This window comes from Podarcis raffonei, chromosome 12 (assembly GCF_027172205.1).
Source record: "Podarcis raffonei isolate rPodRaf1 chromosome 12, rPodRaf1.pri, whole genome shotgun sequence".
NCBI lineage: Eukaryota > Metazoa > Chordata > Lepidosauria > Squamata > Lacertidae > Podarcis > Podarcis raffonei.
Window position 1 is genome coordinate 23,936,994 of NC_070613.1, and position 20,410 is coordinate 23,957,403.

At 38.4% G+C, this 20,410-nt stretch overlaps 1 protein-coding gene across 9 annotated transcripts in view; it reads right to left on the minus strand.

Annotated features, from left to right (window-relative positions):
- The window catches only part of CACNB2 (calcium voltage-gated channel auxiliary subunit beta 2), a 126,634-nt gene that overhangs the window by 48,153 nt on the left and 58,071 nt on the right, over positions 1–20,410 (minus strand). Inside the window, exon 1 of one of the 9 annotated variants that reach the window (XM_053359456.1) lies at positions 10,073–10,213. The exons of the other annotated variants lie outside the window; for them this stretch is intronic. Within the exon in view, the coding sequence (XP_053215431.1) occupies positions 10,073–10,105 (33 nt within the window). The 5' untranslated portion in view covers positions 10,106–10,213. Of the gene's footprint in view, positions 1–10,072; positions 10,214–20,410 lie in introns of those variants that run through there. 9 annotated transcript variants of the gene reach the window in all.

The following is a 20,410-nucleotide window of genomic DNA, read 5'->3' on the forward strand; positions in this document are numbered from 1 at the left end:
CAGTAAGAAGATTCTATAATTTCAGGTTCCAATGTCCCAGTAATTACACTAGTCATTACCCCTAGGTAACCTCAGTTCTCTCCCTCCCTAGAAACAGCTGATTATAACATTTTATCTGTTGAAGGTTTCTTTAAACAAATATAATATGTCACAATCCCTATTTACAGTTTCTATGTGCCCTTTCCCCCCTGAATACAGAATTTGGGAGTCTTGTGGGAAATCATCTAAATTTGAAGGGCTCGCAATCTAACTACTGAATTTAGGAATTATAAAGCTTTATATATTTCCCAGTATTTAGTCTACATACCAGGCACCTCTGCATCATCTCCCCATACTACTAGAACTTAACAGCGCTAACACAATCTAAAACGGATCATCAGCATTCATCAAATGTGTAATACTTTTCAGCAGGAATGTAAACACAATGGATGTTTGCTGAGTTTTTCCTGCTAAGGTAACTGGTTCTAAGATAACATGGAGACAGTTGGCAATGTCTTCTTTTCTACATGCCAGATGCTGATATAAACCTCCTTGGGTTAAGAATGGAAGAGCATTTTTCAAAAAGTCAATGCAGCAGTGAAATTGAGGGCCCACGAAGGCAAAGTACCTTATACATGTTAGGCTTTCAAAATGCATCTGCCAAGGATGTTGTTTTTGTTTCAAACATTGCAAATTTTGGATAAGATGGATTGTTTCAAGAAGTGGCAGAAAGATACTTCCAGATTTGTTTGGCAGAGCAAGAAGCCTCGAATAAAATTTAAGATATTAACTGATGCCAAAGAAAGAGGTGGCTTTGCCCTGCCAGACCTTAAACTTTATTATGAATCAGCTGCTTTTTGCTGGCTGAGAGAATGGCTGCTTCTTGAAAACACTGACGTGTTGGATTTAGAAGGCTTCAATAATGTATTTGGCTGGCATGCATATTTGTGGTACGATAAGGTAAAAGCACATAAAGCGTTTAAAAATCATATTGTTAGAAAAGCATTGTTTAATGTTTGGATAAGATATAAGGATTTGTTAGAAAAGAAAACCCCAAGATGGTTGTCACCAATGGAAGTGAAGGCACAGAAAAAACTCAATATGGAGGCCAAATGGCCGAAATATTGGGAAATTCTGGAACAAGATGGAGACAGAATAAAACTGAAGAGCTTTGATAAATTGAAAAACAGAGTGCGAGATTGGCTCCATTATTACCAAATAATGGAGGCATACAATTTGGACAAAAAAATTGGTTTCCAGGTGGAAAAATCAAAATTGGAAACAGAATTGTTAGATTCAAAAATCAAGAATTTGTCAATAATGTATAACTTGCTGTTGAAATGGAACACTCAGGATGAAATGGTGAAATCAGCTATGATTAAATGGGCACAAGATGTTGGACATAACATAATGATGGCTGACTGGGAACAGTTATGGACCACAGGTATGAAATTCACGGCATGTAATGCCCTAAGAGAAAATTTAATGAAAATGATTTATTGGTGGTACATGACACCAGTCAAGCTTGCAAAAATTTACTATTTGCCCGACAATAAATGTTGGAAATGTAATGAGACTGAAGGTACATTCTTTCACCTTTGGTGGACATGCCCAAGGATTAAGACATTCTGGGAGATGATTTATAACAAAATGAAAAAGGTATTCAAATATACCTTCCTGAAGAAACCAGAGGCCTTTCTCCTGGGCATGGTCAGCCAATTGGTGCCAAAGAAGGATAGAACTTTTTTAATGTATGCAACAACAGCAGCAAGAATACTCATCGCGAAGTATTGGAAGACACAAGATTTACCCACCCGGGAAGAATGGCAGATGAAGTTGATGGACTATATGGAACTGGCAGAAATGACTGGCAGAATCCGAGACCAGGGAGAAGAGTCGGTGGAAGAAGACTGGAAAAAGTTTAAAGACTATTTACAGAAATACTGTAAAATTAATGAATGTTAGAAAAACGTTGGAATGAAGTTATGTGGCTTTAGTAGAAATGTTATAAGGAATTAAGTATAAATAGATTAATAGAGTATTAAAGGAAAAAATAAGGTTAGAATATGTTAAGATAATTATAGGATAGAAAACAGAGGAAGATGGAAAGGAATTGCTGAAACAATTAACAGAAGTGGAATACAAAAAGGGAGGTGTGAGGAGGTCGTTGAAATAAGTGAATGAAAGATAAGATATTGAAATTGTTTGATGTGCTTTAAACTGTTTTTGTTTGTTTTGTTTTGTTAGTTTAATGTGTTAGTGTTAGGTAGTGTCTTTGTATTGTATTGTATTGTTCATTTTTTTGTTGTTGTTGTGTTTAAATTGTTGGAAAAGTAATAAATATTATTTAAAAAAAACAACAAAAACCAAAATGCATCTGGGTTACAGCCAACGTTTTGGATGTGTCTCAAAACAAAACCAGCCCAAATGTTAAAACCAGAGACAAATATTAGTCCATATGCTCAACTTTTAACATATAAACTAGCCTAGGTGAATGGATGAGTGGTGAATGCTTTTAGCACTTGCATAACAATGGTTCATTGAACAGCATAAATGTACCAACTTAGGCATTGATGTGTGAGACGGTAGTCTATGTTTTTAAAATAAAGAGTAAATTGGGTGATCTCAAGAATATACAAAGGGTGCTTTTAAAGTTCTCCAAAATCAACCCTATTATACTTAGGGTATATTATACCCTATTATACTTACAGCAATATGCTTTGGTCCGCCATCTTTTAATTCATTTTAATTAAATGAATTAATTAATCATTCTAATTTTGGTTACTCTGTTTCATTTTTGTTGGGTTGGTGTTGGGTAAATGATTAGTTGGGGTTGGCAGTTATTTTAATTTGGGTATAACTGTAAACGTGTTCTTCTTCTTCGTTTGTTGCTTATATAGGATATCTTGGTATTTTAATGTTTGACGTTTTGTTGTGTTGTACATGTTGTAAGCCACCCAGAGTTGCTGGGGAAACCCAGCCAGATGGGTGGGATATAAAATAATATTATGATTATGATTCTGAAGTCATTATCAGATCTTTTGCAGTTCAACTAGCCCCATGTTTCCTAGATACAACTGACTAGGGATGCCCTCTAAATAAGAGTTACAATATTATTTCACTAATGCTATAGTAACTATTTCTAATAATGATGTCCTGGAGTTTGACATCTGGACAGTGAGTAAAAGATATACCTGTGAGGTTTTAATTAGACCTGTGAATTAGAGAGAGACTGACTAAAGGGAATATAGAGCGCAGGCAAGGAAGCACTTGGTATTAGCCAGGTCTTTCCAAGATTTCAGACTTGTATTTCTCCAAGGTCTTTCCAAGATTTCAGACTTGTATTTCTCCAAGGTCTTTCCAAGATTTCACCAGATTTGTATTGGGGATGATTCAAGAATTCTATGAAAAATCTCAGAAGTCCAGGAGGGGGAGTACATAATGTCTTTTCATGGAAAAGCAATTCCTTTCATCTTTTCATCATGCATTCTTACCCACTAGTACACTAGCTACTGACGTAGGGCAGAAAAGAAGAGGGGAATTAAGGCTTTAAATATATATCACATCTTTTAAAATTTAAATAGATTTTAATTTATTTTAGTACATTTACCTTAAAAATGGCTTAAAATATCTGAATGCAACAATAAACCTACACATACAATACAATCCTATGTTTGTTTATCCTGAAATAAATTCAACTGAGTTTAATAAGGATTACTGCCAAACAGGTGTGCATAGGAACATAGCCTCATCTCTTAAAATTAAATCCATGATCTCTTCTCAGAGACATTACCATAGCTTTGGTACTATGAAGAAAAACATGACAGGGCCATCTCATTATGCCCTATTCCCTTCAGCTGACTCCTCACTCCTCCCAGGCCCATAATACAAGTCCAAGAAAACATAAAGATGTGAAGATGGTGATCCTTGTCCTTGTCCTACCCCTTCAATGCTCCCCCAAGGGGGGGGAGCTTTGCCCGCCCCTACTGGTCTCAGCTGGCACAAGTTGACAATCATCAGAGGTCAGGCTCTCTCTTGGCATAGAATGTCAGCTTCTGCAGGTAAAAAACATAGCAATACAGTGGAACCTCTGTTTTTGAGTTTCTTGGAAGTCGAACGTTTCGGAAGCCGAACACCAAAAACCTGGAAGTAATTGCTTCCATTTTCAAATGCACCTGGGAAGTTGAATGGCTTCCAAGGCGCATTTCTCAATTTTCACCACAGACTTTCCAGACCACCCATTGAGCCTTGGTTGTTGAACGTTTCGGAAGTCGACTGGTCTTCCAGAACAGATTACATTTGACAACCGAGGTTCCACTGTAACATGGAGTAGGTACCAAGATGGAGCAAACAGCTCACCTGTTCTGTATAGTGTTCTGCCTGCCACCCCAGAGACCATAAATCTTCTCTAAAGAAATACTATATTCTACTTTTTTCATGGTTCATATTAGTATGCAGACTCTGTAGAAGGGTTTGGCGATACACAAGAAAGTCAGGAGTTGAGCCTCTCATTGTGCTCGATCCCCTTACCCAGTGTTCAGTGAACAATGTTATCATCCAAAGTAAGATCAGTTAACACGTTGGACCTTACTTTTGAATAAGCATGTTCAGGAATGGGCAATGTATGCTAGTTCATGAATCTACTACTGGTACAATTTTACCTTTAAATGCTATGCACGTATACTCACAGAAATACATCCTGGAGCAGGGAATTAAAAGTTGTAGCCTTGGGTATACACCAAGATGAACAACAGAAAGTCATTCTAAACTCTGAAGCACCAACATTTGAAGATTTCTGCCTCAGGTAATAGGTGAATTGTACAATTAGAATAAAAGCTACATTTCAGATGAGACAGCTCATTTATTAGCCTGAAGGAACAATTTTAAATTGTACAAAAATGTAGGTCAACTGGATTAATTTGTAAAGATCAGTAAAGCTGAATACAAGCACTTTTTCTCTCTCCTATGACTAAACAAAATATTTTGTTTGTTTTTGCTGTACATTATAAAACTACTGGCTGAAATCATGCTGACAGAGAGACATTGCTATCACGTCTTGCCACGCTACACACAACCTGCCAGCAATGTAAACCATGGTGACACAGGCAGGAAGACACCAGCATCCAGAAGCCTCAGGCATCCTTGCACAAATAAGTTCAATTACTCTCATACTACAGTTGTTGTAAACAGTCATGGGCTGCATGTGAGTCAACAAATTGAAGTTGAATCCTGAAAAGGCAGAGGTGTTATGGGTTCCAAGTTCCCAAGTCCAGGTGGGAAGACAGCTTGTTTTAGACAGGGTTGCTGTCTACTGGAAGGAACAGGTTTGTAACCTAGGAGTGCTCCTGGAGCCAACATTGTGACTTGAGGCCCAGGTAGCCCTTGTTGACCAGGACTGCCTATTTCCAGCTATGGCTGGTTGGTCAGCTATAGCCTCTTGGTGAGGTGACTTGGCCATGGTATTCCATTCTCTGGAAAGTTCCAGATTGGATTATTGCTGTGTGCTATAAGTGGGAATGGCCTTGATGATGACTGGTCCAAAATGAAGCAGCCACCTTACTAGCTGGGACTGCCTTTAGAAATCAAATAACCCCTGTTCTAAAATAGCTGCACTGGGTGCAAGTTCATTTCTTGTGCAGTTCAAGGTGCAAAACATGGTGGTGTTTAGAGCCATAAATGATTTAGGCCTCAAATATCTGAAAGCCCTTCTCTCTTTCTCTACAGACCCTCCCAGGTGTTAAGATCAGCAGATGTGGTCCTCTTGGTATTTCCTCTGTCCTCAGAAGGTTGGGGTAGGGGTGTCCTGAGAAAGGACATTCTCTGCAGGAGCCACTAAGTTGTGAAATTCCTCCTGCACAGAGGTGTGTCTGGCTTCTTCACCAAACAGCTTTCAGCTAATGCTGAAAGCCCACGGCTTTGGACTGGCTTTTGCTACATGAGATCCATGTTTCCAGGGTCTTTCCTATTCCAGTGATTGCAATCTGTTTAACCATTAAAAAATTAAATTGTTGTAACCTGCCCTGGTAGCTGCCAGTGAAGGACTGGTAATGCATTTAATTGGGGAGGGGGGAGAGGAGCCTAAACATGTTGTAAAAGAAAAAAACCAAATTAAATTGAACCTGTCCTATATTTACTAGCATGAAACTATGAGCTCATTAAGGTTAAGCAATTCTAAGTCCCACTGAATATACTTCACTCTACCACTGAAATAAATTGAACTTAGAAATGCTTAATTAGGACTGAATCACAAAGAACATACTTGAAGACATGATACTAATTATAGTTTCTGGATTAATAACTGCTCTGGAATCTTCTAAATTAAGAGTGGCATATAAATGAGCTTACCACAGAAATATATAACAAACGATAAAGTATTTCTCTCACTTCAGCTACCACATTACCAGCACAGTAGGCGTTCAGGATAACCATAACAACAACAAAACAGCAATACAATTAGAAAGAGGAGGTGAAAGGCGACAATTTATAGATACTGCAAACATGGTTTTTGTTTCATCAAGAGTAAGTATTTCAACAATGAATTATCTGTTTTCTAATTAGGACGGTGTCTTACCTCTTTAATATATATACAGTTTGTGTGCCTCTATCCCAGGCACCCCCAAACTTGGCCCTCCAGATGTTTTGGGACTACAACTCCCATCATCCCTGACCACTGGTCCTGTTAGTTTTAGAAAGGAACTATCACCTTCAGAATCATAGAATCAAAGGAAAAGGAAATATTTCCACTAATAAGTTAGGCATTCACACTATTTGCAGTACTGTAGTGAGCGGTCAATATATTTTCATATTTGTTTCATATCTTGATATAGCCATTGCTTCTCTAATTTCTTCTTCTTCTTCTTCCACATTTCATCTGTGATCTCAAGGCATAAAAAGGCAGTCCTTAAGGTATTGCGGTCCTGAGCCATTTAAGGATTATAGGTTGAAACCAGCACTTTGAATTGGGCACTGAAACTAATTGTCAGCCAGTGTAGTTGGTCAGGATGGTGCAATATGCTCAAACTGTCTTGCCTCAGTAAGCAACCTGGCCACCAAATTCTGCACCAGCTGAAGTTTCCGAACCATTTTCAGAGGCAGCACCATGTCTAACATATTGAAATAATCTAACCTAGAGGTATCCTGAGCATTGCCAACAGTAGTTAGGCTATTCCAGTTCAGATAGGGGCACAGCTGGGCCACTAGCCAAAGCTGATGAAAGGCACTCCTTGCCACTGAGCTCACTTAGGCCTCAAGTGACAACAAAAGGATCCAGACATAGCCCACAGCTGCCTATCTGCTCCTTCAGAAGGAATTAAACCCCATCAAGAGCAGGCAACCTCTCTGCAGGCAGCCAGGTAGTCTAGGGAACTGGCCAACAGTACCTCAGCCTTATCTGGATTGAGCTTCAGTTTGTTGGCTCTCATCCAGTACACAGTATGAGGCAGCCATCTATGTTCATCCATGGCAGACAACTTCTATTTCTCAGGCATGGGAACCATTACCCACAGAGATCTGTCTTGCTGGGATTCAAGTTCAGTTTATTTGCCCTTATCCAGCCCACCACGACATCAAGGAACTAGTCCAAGGCCTGCTTGCCCCTTGCCCCAAATCACCTAATGACCACAAACCTACTAATGACCACAATGCTACAGCAATTTTTTTCCCCTAAAAACATACTGTATTATTTTAATAATAAACTGCTGTTTTTATTGCTGTACTATATTTGCAAGGAGTAGGTTGAATTTATATCACTGTGTTTCTAGTCTACACTACTGAGATTCAGAATTAATCTTTTCCTGTAATTGTAATTAACAGCACGTTTTGAATCTAAGTGAAAACCCCTAATTTCTCTGTCACACTTCCGGCTGTACTTTGTTGTGCAGTGACTCAGAAATAATTGCTTGTGTGGGATAAGAATATGAAAATATTTTCTTCAATTGGGACCTCATGGGTTCTTAAACACATTCAACTTTATATCCCAACACCAAACAAAAAATCTAAGCCTATGTGGGGGAGGGGGGTCCAAAATGGGGGGCATAAAAAAGGGGAGGGAATTGAAATTTGGGAGGAAATTGAAAAATCTGAATGATGATTACAGTATTTTTACATATAAGAAGTTGTGTTTAAAATAATTTTATTAAAGCCAATTCATTCCACTGCAAAACTCTTATATTGAAGAAGCAAAGCAAATATTACACGTGGATGTTACTGTTTAAAAATATTTATATCCCACCTTCACATTACACACATTACATAGGTAAGCAATAACAGTTAACTACTTTTTTCAAGGTTACTGGAATCCTTCTCTTAATAATATATTGCTTCAAATGATAAGAAAGGAGATTCCAATTAAACATCAGGAAGAACTTTCTGATGGTAAGAGCTCTTTGACAGTGGAAAGGTCTTCCTGAGAATGTAGTGGACTCTCCTTCCTTGAAGATTTTTAAGCAGAGGTTGGATGACCATCTGTCATGGATGCTTTAGTTGAGATTCCTGCATTGCAGAGAGTTAGACTAGATGATCCTCGATGTTACCTTCAAACTCTACAATTCTATGATTCTATACTAGAGAAGTAATGTACTTCAAAACATAATGCAAGGAAATTACTTTCAAATGTTGCAAAGCACAGAATGCAGAATACATGTTTCAGGTATTTGGTGCAGAATTGCACTTTGAGAGACTCCAAAACATATTTCTCCTACAGCATGGGGGCAAAATCTTGTCTTTATTTTATTTATTTAACAAAAAATATAATGGTTGATTGTAGTAAAATCTCTATGCAATTGACAATATATGTTAAAATAAAAAGTTTAAACCTATTTAAAACATTTAAAGTTCACGAATATTAACAGTAAAAAAATTAAAACACATCAACACCAACATTTCAGGATATTTTAAGGAGGTGCGGAAAAGAGTACAAGCAAAGGCACTTGCCTGATGTCAATAGACAGGAAATTCCAAAGTGTAGGTGGTACCACACTAAAATACCAATTTCTTATAGCTGTATAACAAGTACAATGTGGCATGTGTAACAATGCTAGTTCTGCAGACTAAAGTGGTAGAGTGGACACACTTGTGATCCCGCAAGTACACAGGTTCCAAGCCATTAAAAGTTTTATACACCAATAGTAGGACCTTGAAATTGTCCTGGTAACAAATCGGCAACCAGTGCAAAACTCTGAGTGCAGGTATTATAATCTGACAGGGTATCACTCCTGTCAACAACTGTGCTGCAGCATTTGTACAACACTCAGTTGTCTCAAACTCCTCCATCTACGTAGTAAAAACAAACAAACTGATGACTGTTTGAATGGGTCTATTTTTATTCAAGGAACAAACTAGCATGTGAAGCTCAAACTGAAAGAAAGGAATCAGAAGCTGTAACATTAATTCTGATTCAAGAAAAAAAATTAAGATATTTTATTAAGCTATATTATTTACCATGTTGGAAAGGGATCTCATATTAATATATAAGATTCCAGGATAGCTAATTTTGTTCACTATTATTATACTTGATATGTATATTGATACTGTACTACCGATAAGTTCAACAGCACAGCCAAATTTACTAGGGCATTTATTTTATAACTTGTCCTGAAAATTTGAGTTATGCTTCTACATAATAATGTTGCAGCTCAAAGCATGGATAATAAACTCTTCCTCTTGTTTATTATGACATTGTTTTTATTTATTTTATTTGTCCTTGTTTTCACAACTGGGAAAAGCTACTGCATACTTAGATACCTAAGGGTATAGCAGATTGCACCTTCATCTAATAGAACAGAATGATGTAGTCTTGAAAGGCAGTTTTAAAACATTCAAAATAAAATAAATAAAGTGGGTATATTTGCAATTATTGTTGGAGGTTAGAAAGCATATCTACTGCTAAATTTTATAAATATACAAAAGATTATAAACTAAATTTAGGTTAGACACAAAAAGTGAATATTGCCTGTATTTCAGTTTTTCACAAATACCCATTTCCCCATTCCCACAAAAAGCAGGGTGATGGCATATTTCCCCTTATGGTTAAAAAATAATCAGAAATTTTACATGTCTACCCAACCCGCTTACATACAATATGTTCACAGCTTACCCCTTCAAAATCTTCATTGTCGTAAAGGTACATATCTTTGTCGAATTTTACACTTCTTCACTGTGTTCATATAGTCTTGAAGTTCCTTAGGTTTCTCTTAAAAGTTCACTATCTTAGTGATATACTTTCTACAGCTGGGATACAGAGCTTCAGTACTTGTTTCCCACGGTTGAAATGGTCTTTAAATATTGTTCTCTGATACAAAAACAAAACCTCTTGCTGTAGGCAGTTAAGGAAATTATGATTTGGCAAGCTGCACCAGTAAAAATATTCCACAAGCAAGGAAAGACAGCCACAAAGATGTGTTATCTTAATCCACTTCTATAAGTAGAAGTGTACAGTTGAAAGGCATAGGTCAGTTATTCAAAAGTCCCATGCTAATTACATGTAGCTGGCCCTGCAATGATTGGCTCTAAGTATAGGGCTGTACTTGAAAAACAGAAAGAATCCTGTTCACTTAGTAGGAATAGCCAAGGGCTGTTGCAGTTCATCTCACTACAGTATATGTACACTTTTCTTTCTATACAATCACTTGTGTACAAGATAGTATTAATGATCCAGGAAATGGGTATTTTGAGACCTCATCTGGTGACATGACTGGCACTTTAAGAAGATTTAGCTCTCCAAAAGGGGGCAGATCCTTAGAGAGGTGAATTAGAGGCAGACGCTCAAAAAGCAATTCACTTACAACCTTTGTCGGAACAAGCTGCTCATTAGAAGATATGGGGGAAATAATCAGAGCATCCCGTTTTCTAATCAAACACTATTCTGTTGCTTGAACTTTTTTCAGTTCTTATTTTCAAAAGAATTTTTAAAGTCCTTTCCATTCCATCAGGGTATAAATACTGAAACTGTAAGAATCAAGTTAAACAACCTATGGCCTTTTAAATATGCTACGTGTGTGTGTGTGTGTGTTATTGTGATGATGATGTTTACAGGCAGCCCCCTATTTATGCGTGTTCAATATGCACATGACCGTGTATACGCACATTGCGCCGAACCTGGAAGTGAATTTTAAAATTGCTAAAACAGCCCCAGAAGAGGTGTGAAGCAGTTAGAAAAGGCATGAAAACAGCACCTAGCAATCCCACAGGCCTTTGTAATTGCGATCCCAAGAGCCCTTGCACTGAGACCTGTGCAAAGTTGGAGTTTGAGGAAGGAGGTTGGGAGGGGGTGATTGTGGTGGAGTTTGGAGGGGTTTTTAGCTGTTGGCACCTAAACACACAGCGCCATCATCTTCCTCGAGTGATGGCAAACCCAAGAGGCAGCAGGTGGTGTCCAAGCCTGAGGAGAAATTGGAAGTGATGGACTGTTTACAGGACTGCATGAGCATGTGCTGTGGCATGCAATTTGGCAGGAATGAGTCCAGCATATGTGCCATTAATATAAGGGAGAAGAAACTCCAGGCTTCAGGGGCAGCAAGTCCCAGTACACCTACAACTGCCAAGGTCCCCAGTCACATGTGAGATGAGGCACTGAACCTATGGCTAGAAAGCATGACCCACCGGTGTATCCCCATCAATGGCAGCACCTTGTACAAGAAGGTTCTCATTCTGTATGCACACTTCAAGTAGCCTGCAAAGGAGTTCTGAGCCAGCTCCAGTTGGCAGCCCTGCTTCAAACAATGCTTCTATTTGAAAAACATCAGCACCCGTGTTGAAGCTACACCCGCAGATCAGGAGGCTGCCCAAGCATGCCCTGACCAGTTGAGGAGACAAAAGTGCCTGCTGCCCATCACCATGTTCCTTGGCAAGACACCATCAGCCACACCAAGTGCATATGTCCCACAATAAAGCATTTCAGGGTACTGGTCTACCCTGCTTGTCATTGTTTGCAAATCGTCCTCCAGTGATGAGGAAAACTAAGGGGAAGAAGGCAGTAACTCATTGACAGGGTGAGGAAAAGAAAAAGGAGAAAAAACAAGTTTCTCCCCTGCTCTGAAAAAAACAGTAATGGCTGTTTATAGAGCTCCAATCAGACCCCACCTACCCCAGCTGAGGCAGGATCGGACTGGAAGGGCAGAGTGGCACGTCTCCCTGAAGAGGCAGAAGCAGAAAATTAAAGACCTTGCTTAACTTACCTGGAGGGAGGAGCCAACCTGAGGTGAAGAAATGCTAGTTGGAAGAAACTACAGAGCTTTCAGGAAGGACTTAATAGGTTGGAGAAAGGGGGCAGCTTAATCTTGTATGTGAATTCCAGGGATCCTAGTGACAAGAATGGTCCCAGACTTGCTTGGTAAGAAAATAAGGGACTCACTGTATCTCCCTTAAATTAAAGGTAGTAGATCTGGGGTTCTTGTGGAGCCCTATAGTGCTGTTAATTCTCCCTTAATTTCTTTTTGGACTATGAAGCACAACCCTCATCAGCTGTCCTCTCTCTCCTCAGTCCACACCACTCACTAGCCCTATTTCATACTCAAGTGTTTTGCCTGACTGGAATGTGTCTGATGATGGCTGTTGGTTGCCTGTATGAAGGGCACTGAGGGATGTGTGAATGTGTGCAGAAAGTAACCTTCTGTACAAAGGTGAAATGGAACTTTGTTGCTTTGTCTCTGCTCTCACCCTCTATTGGCATGTGGCCCCTGAGGTTCAAAAAAAGTTCCCCACTCCTGACATAACACAGCCTCCCTTGGCTTGTTAAAATTCCCAATGAATTTTATTCTCTTTCCATTACCACACTTTCTCCCCATAAGATCAGTAATACATTAGTAAACTTATGAATTTGTCTCAAAAACCTGACAGGTTGACTTTTTGTTAATATCATATCGTAGTTGAATTAGCAGGAAGTCTTGGTATTGGAATTTTAGCCAAAAGCTACAAAAACACCAGTTACACAACTAGGCACACTATAAATAAGTTTGCATAAGTTTGCAATGCAATGCCTTTGGGAAAAGCAACAGAAAGACACCACAGCTTTAGTTGGCAATATTAATAGAATAAACATATTCTTCTTAACAAACCTGATGCATTCATTTTCTCTCTCTCTCAACAAGCTTTTTATTTGGATCACTTTAACAAAGTGCATGGATTATATATAACCAGATTTAATACTGGGAAGCATAATTTAGTAAAAGAATGTCAGTAGTGTAACTTAAAATGGGATTTATTTTATATACATATTTTTCCTCACCTCTTTTTACCTGATGAAACAATATTCTGCCCAATTTAGTATTTACTGAAGTGTTGCTACTGCGCCTTCTGCATAAGCTCTATTGAAATAAACAGGCTGTGCAGCATCAATGCCATTTTACATTTATCTGGGAGAAGTGACACATCTCTAGTCTTTCCTGTTGAATACGTTGCTGTCGTTTATCCATGATACTTTGAACAGCATTTCTCTTTATCACTGGGAAGTTCAACTCCAGAAATAGATGCTATTCATCTTATCAGTCCGCCAGACATAAGCCCCTGTTTTTTTCAATCCTTCTCTGGACTGCTTCCCTTCCTGTGCAGTATTAACTTTTGTTTTGAGCACTGCTACATTACTTATGTCTTTCCTAGTGACTAAAATACCCAATCGCAAAAGTGAAATCAAAATCTGACTCAAAATATACTTTGCAGGAATTCATTTCTCATTTTTATCATTTCTGTATCAGTGCCTACTGAGTATGGCATGTTGATGCAACTGTGCAAGAATAGTTTCCTTCATAAACTATTCCTCCTTTTATTACATTATGCATTTTTAATCACTCAAAGCAGCACCACATAGCATGGCAAGAGGGAAAACTCTGGGGTCAATTGCAGTCAGCGTCCTTTGAAATATATATGGTTGGACAGTGTTCTCAAAGCTACCAACATGAGTTTGACCAAACTGTGGGAGGCAGTGGAAGACAGGAGTGCCTGGCATGCTATGGTTCATGGGGTCACAAAGAGCTGAACATGACTAAACGACTAAACAACAGCAACAACAACAACAACAACAATATATATATGTAATTAAAATATTTCTAACCTGTCCACTAACAATTTATTTCAGGGAAGGATATAACCAATAAAACCACAGTTCATGATATAAAACCATAATCGTATTCAGCATAAAATTAGATAAATAGGTACCGCTCTGGTGGAAAGGTAAACTGCGTTTCCGTGTGCTGCTCTGGTTCACCAGAAGTGGCTTAGTCATGCTGGCCACATGACCCGGAAGCTGTACACTGGCTCCCTTGGCCAATAAAGCGAGATGAGCGCCGCAACCCCAGAGCCGGTCATGACTGGACCTAATGGTAAGGGGTCCCTTTACCTTTACCTTACTCTCATTTTGACTCAAGAAAATCACTATTTTATAGTTCAAAAGTACAAAGATTCACAAAATGTTTAGGAGTATGTGTCCCGCTGAGTCCCCCCAGAAAAAAAGCACTGAAGACGACTCACCACATGAAGGAGAACAAACTGTTATGGCTCTATTTGCTATCACTCCAAAAAGAAAAGTATGGGCAAACAAATTAACCTGTTTCAACTACTTAATAGTATTTGCAGTTTTGTAAACTGCTGGTCATTTATCTTACACACTGATAGTATGAGAGCTGAAATTATTTATTTCTACAGTAATTGTGTTAGTTACTAAGGTTGCAATCCTATACACTTTTATATGAGTAGACATGCATAAGAATGCATTGTAAATTACCACTAGCTTCAGTTTGTTATATTCTCTGTCACTTTCCTGTATGTACATATTCGTCATGATATTGCTTAACATCTGCTGACATCAGAAATAAAGTTCATAGCTGAATAAAGTGCACCATTCACCTTGTAATTTATACAAGATGGGTTGTAAGAAGGCCAATAGAAATATTTATCACAGGAAAAAAACACACTGGAAAAGGAATATATTAGTAAAGAGGTCACAATAAACTATCACATGACAGTTATAATAAAAATGTAATTCCTTAAGAGGTCTTGCTAAAATACTGATTTGATTCAGTTTCTGCTGCTCTTTCAAAGAAACTCTTCAACATCACTTAACAGAGTGTCCTTTACTCTCCTTAGGGGGAACATCTATTTTAGTAAAAGAGATTGGGCTTTGTTAGGATGAAACAACTTTTAATTTAAGCACAGAAGCGCTTTTGAGCAATCATAAATCAAGAATAGGGATACTAATAGCATACTTGGCCAGTGATTCGGTGATGTAATTTCTGATAAGACAGAAACAATATGTGTTTTATTTAAAAAGCTGTGGCTAAAAATTTTCATATCTACAAATATATAATGGCCACATTTCTTTCCTCCTTCTTGGAGAGAAAAATGGGGAAAAGACAAATAGGAAAAAAATTCAGTGACTGAAAATTAGGCATTTCCTTTCATAGTTAGATGTTACATAGTTGTATGCAAAGGAGCAAAACAAAGGGTTGGAATCAAGGATATAATATCAGTTTCTCAAATCACTTGTTCCATTTTATTTTAATAAATACTTTCTTCATGTTATCTCTGAGACTGATTTTAGGAATCCTGTCGCAATGTCTGTAATAGCAACTTCAAAAGTTCAAAGGCCATCACTCAATTCACTTGCAGCACTCTCCATCTCCATGTGCATACTCCCAAAATCCAGAAGAATGTGGAAAAATTCACACAAGTCGCTAAGAAGCAATGTCTTTAGATATAATGGTAAACTATGGTTTTGTGTTACATGAATTAGCCAAAGGATTGTGAGCTTGTGAGTCAAAGGCCAAACCAGGTCGAAAACCATAGATTTTGCTTAACTAAAAAAAAAATCAGTTCTGTGTGCAATTTTTTGCCTATGTTTTGAGATTACTTCAGACAGTTCTCTTAACTGTTTGTTTGTTTGTTTGTTTGTCCTCCACCCACCTAAGGTTGCAATCACTTAAGTGCAAGTTGTAGGCTTACTGTAGTTATAAGCAAAGTGCATAGCATCAAAAATTACATTCCATTTTAGCTGCAGATATTGAGTTATTCATATTCACACCACATTCAGTGTTGATGGCAAGGTGTAATGAGAATTATGAACAGATCTTAGTATGTGGTTTTGAATATTAACCACACACACACACACAAATCACTAGCCTTTTTTTTTACAGCATATATATTATCCAAACTGTATCCTGAAAAAACAGAAATGTTACACATGCTCAAAAAGCTATAGCAAAAGGACATCTTTCCTCTAGTCCTGCCTTATTTAATGAAGAGAAACTATTTAAGTTCAATTCAGACACGTTCTATCTACTTTTCCTTCATACAGGTGCGTTATTCTTAGCTATACTCCCAAATTTAGAGTCTAGTTGAGCGAAAAGAGATGCAAATAAGAGGAAGAGTTTAGTACCACCTAACAGTGCTCCACTTCACTTTAGACATGATTGAGGAAAATATACAATTGGAGACAGGAGTATGATGCCATCATGTGCAGTTTAAGTATTATATAGCTATACATTACAAAAGAACATAGAAAAGTGGCTGCTATTATGCATAGCTGAAATTGTTGCACTGCTAAACGATGTGATTCTTCTGCCTGGCCCACATCACTGATGGCAGCTGATGCTGGTGTGAAAGCGGTGCCTGCCTGATGGAATAATATGATGACAAGCACTACATAATTATGGAGTCAGCATGGAAAAGTAATCACGTCAAAGCTGTTTTCAGTATGTCTATATAACAGGTGGTCACACCAACTGCAGCACAAAGAACAGCAGGCTAGCCCAGCTGAGCTGTTTACTGAGCGGGAACCAACTGTGAAGTGCAAGGTTTAACGGGGCAGGGGGAGGCCCTTCACACAGCGGTTATCAAGCCTCTTGTGCAGTGCTCCTTCTATTAAACGTATGTTTTAGCAAGCCTTTGAAATGATATAGGTCTTGGGGTGAGAGCAGAGGGGCTTGAGGTGAGCTGTAGGGAAAGGGTGATAGGTGGCAAGGTGGGTGAGGTGGAAAGGGGGCATTTGGTCAGGGGAGGAGGAAGGGGTAAGGGGAAGACAGCATTGGCAAGCAGGGGTGGCAGCCCCTAATATTAAATGAGAACTGAGCAATATTTTGTCCTTTGAGTACAATTATAGACAAACAAAAGTCCAAACATTTGAAAAGCGCTCTAGAATATTTTATTTTAATTGGCACTTGTGTGGCAAATATAATCCAACAGAAGGAAGTTGGATTTGTGTGTTTTGCCTGTTTTATTCTATTTTAGGAACATTTTACAATTTCTCTATCACTATCAGCCTTTATACTTCTAAGTAACTTTCCTGATGACTGATCTTGAGTAGCAGTGCTTTATTTAAACTATGGTTTGAGAACAAGCCACGATCTAGGACTACAGATTGATACTAGTTGTTTCTCACTTATCATAGTTTAAATAAATCACAGCTCTCTAACATCAAATGTCTCAAAGAACCATGGTTAATTTAAAAACAGATGATGTTGATTTCCTTTTCTAGCATGTGGAGAGGAGAGAAAGAGAAAAAGAGCATGTGAGCACAACACTTGTGTAGAAAACATCTGTTCTGAACCACTATATAGGCTGATAACGACTGATTTAAAACACAGGGGAAAAGGCTGTTTTGTTCAAAATGACTAGAAAAGGGTTACTCTAGGATTATTTTTTCTCATTTTATGCCATAAAATGAGTGAAATGACCATGTGAATATTTATCTCTATATCTATATACTCCATTTACAATCCTGCTTGCAATGACAAAACAATAAACTTCAAGAAAGCTGTATTAGAATAAACTGGTAAGAACTATTTAAGAGGCTTGCAAGTCGTAGTAGAGGGAGAATAAAGCAGTGAAATGTTCAATCTGTCGGAAGTATACTTTGCTGTTTTGCATGGTGTTGTAAAGAAACTGCTGTTAGGACCAAGCAGATTTCTGTACCCACCACTAGATAGGTTATCTCTGAGATATTCTGTAGTATGCATATTGTACTTTAAGTAGGCAATCTTTACTTCAGGGTAGGCCTGGGTGATGTATCTGGGTGGGGAAAGCACCGGGGCTGGCTTCGTTGGGGAGCCCTCCCGCACCCCAGTTGAGCCGTGCAAACAAGCTGCATTGTCCCACCCCACAATGCACTGTGGTGAAACCACCTCAGCTCCCACAGTGCTGGACACATTTCAGCTAGACATAAAACTTCTGACAATGCAAATGATATTTTTCCTCTTGCCTTATTCATGGCACAACTTGGCTGTGAGTCCTGGAGGACCTGCTTCCTGTCTTGCTTAACAGTCACAGAATGCTGACAAACTAGGGTATGGGACTGAAAACTGATGGGGAAGGGGACTGGAGTGGGGTATCATGAAGAAGGTTACTACTGAGTCAACGAACAGGAGCACTGCATTGCAGCATCTATTTGCAGGTCCCACTTCTTTCTCCTTAACATCTGAATCAGGTGAGTCTGTGGAAGTGCTAGACTAGTTTCCTAAGTTTAGTGATGGGCTGGATGAGGGCTAATAAACTGAATATATTTTCTGACATAACCAGAGACTCAAGTTGCTTCTGTGACATGGAGTATCCTTTACAAGCTATGGCTGGTCAACCAACTACAGCCAGTCCTGGACAGGGATAGTCTAGCCATGGTTACCATATTCATGACCTGGTAACTTCTAGATTTAACTACTGCAATGCTATTGGACTAATGAAAGAAAAATATTTTGAAAAAGGTGTGTTATCTGTGGTCTTGTTTGCATGCTACTTTAAACCACATTTAAACTAAACTGTGGTTTAAAGGTGAACACATAGCTCACTTGTGCATGGAGTGAAAATCACAGGCATTTCACTCCTCCCCTGTTGCTGCACTGGCAGGAGTTAACCATGATTTGGCTTAGTCCTATGTTTGAATCCCGGCTTGAGGTTTGTTTCCCTAAAACAAACCACGAGTGGTAAACCAAGGGCAGCAGGAACAGGAGAGGAGTAAAGCACTCACCATTTTAGCTCTATGCACCAGTAAACCACATGTTCTCCCTTAAACCATAGTTTAACTATGGTTTAAAGGCAACCAGGTCAGAATTATTGAGAAACCACGATTTTTGCTTCCTATGCATGGATTATTGTGCCAGCAACAACAATGTCATTTTTGCTGTTATGCTGGGGTATATTAAAAGAATTTTCCAAATATGCTATGTCTCCTACCACTTAACACTATAACTTTATTTATTTTATTTATATACTAGCAGTTATGCTCAATTTATAAAAGCACCAATTGCTCTGATTGGCCACAAATAATCTACAACACAACATCTGTCACAAACCAATTAATTCAGATAGTATGGTGAGTATATTTTGTGATTTTATAGGATATTAAAGTATCCCCCCCCCTTCTTACTAGACATGACACTCATTATTGGTAAGGATGTATTAATTACTTACCTGTTCTTAACCTACTCTTACTTTGAGCCCCCCCTTTTTCATTTTAAAAATTCTGTTTTTAAAAAGATGTGGGAGTATACAACACCAGAACTAGTTTCCACTGAAGACAACAAAAGGGCCCATGACCCAAGAGACCTCATTATATACAACTTCATCATGTTTTTAATCTCACATGATTCTGAGTCTATACTGCAAGATTTTTAATTGGCTATTGCATGCTGCCAGATAGGGTTTCTATGCTTCGACACAAAATCAGAAACACATTACCACACAACATCAGATTACGTGCCCCTGCTGTGAAAAACTTATGATATATTTACAAGCAGCTGAGCAACAACAGCACATCTTTTAGACCACTTTATGCTTTGATGCAGTCCTTATTAAATATTTCTAAGAGGACTTAATAATGCTTTTTTCCTTTGTATCACACCATTTGTTGCTCTTCCTTTACCCACAACCATTCTATCCATTTCTAAAGATAATTTTTGTTGGGCTGTATGCCCAATGGTTAGTTAGCAATAATTATTTGGCTACTTTGTCACTTGTTTTCAAGACCCAAAATAACATTAACAACCTCCACCCAATATCACTGAAATTATTCCATTGAATTAGTGCTATGTAATTATTTCACTAATTCTGAAAAGATAATGAATGCAATATATGATTTAGAAGCCATAAATTAAACTGAAGATCAGAGTTTAATACTTATACAAGGCATTTGCCTTACACTGGCACACTGGAAGATGAAACTGGAAATGGTGGGAGAGCAATGCTAATACTGTACATACACACAGGCCCTGCTTTCTGAACACAAAGCATTCCTAGAAAATCATTCGTTAGGCGAGTGATCGCATAACAAGCTGACAATTTCCCTTATTTCCTAAGGGAACATTTCTAATCTGTGGTCTCTCTTCTGCCTCCCTCCATGGTTTCTTCCTAAAATAGCTGCAGCCAATCAGCAAAAAGGAGACAAAGAAAAAAATGATTTGTCCAATCTCTTCTGCCCTGCTCTCTCCCCTACCTCTCTATACAGCGGCTGCCTCAA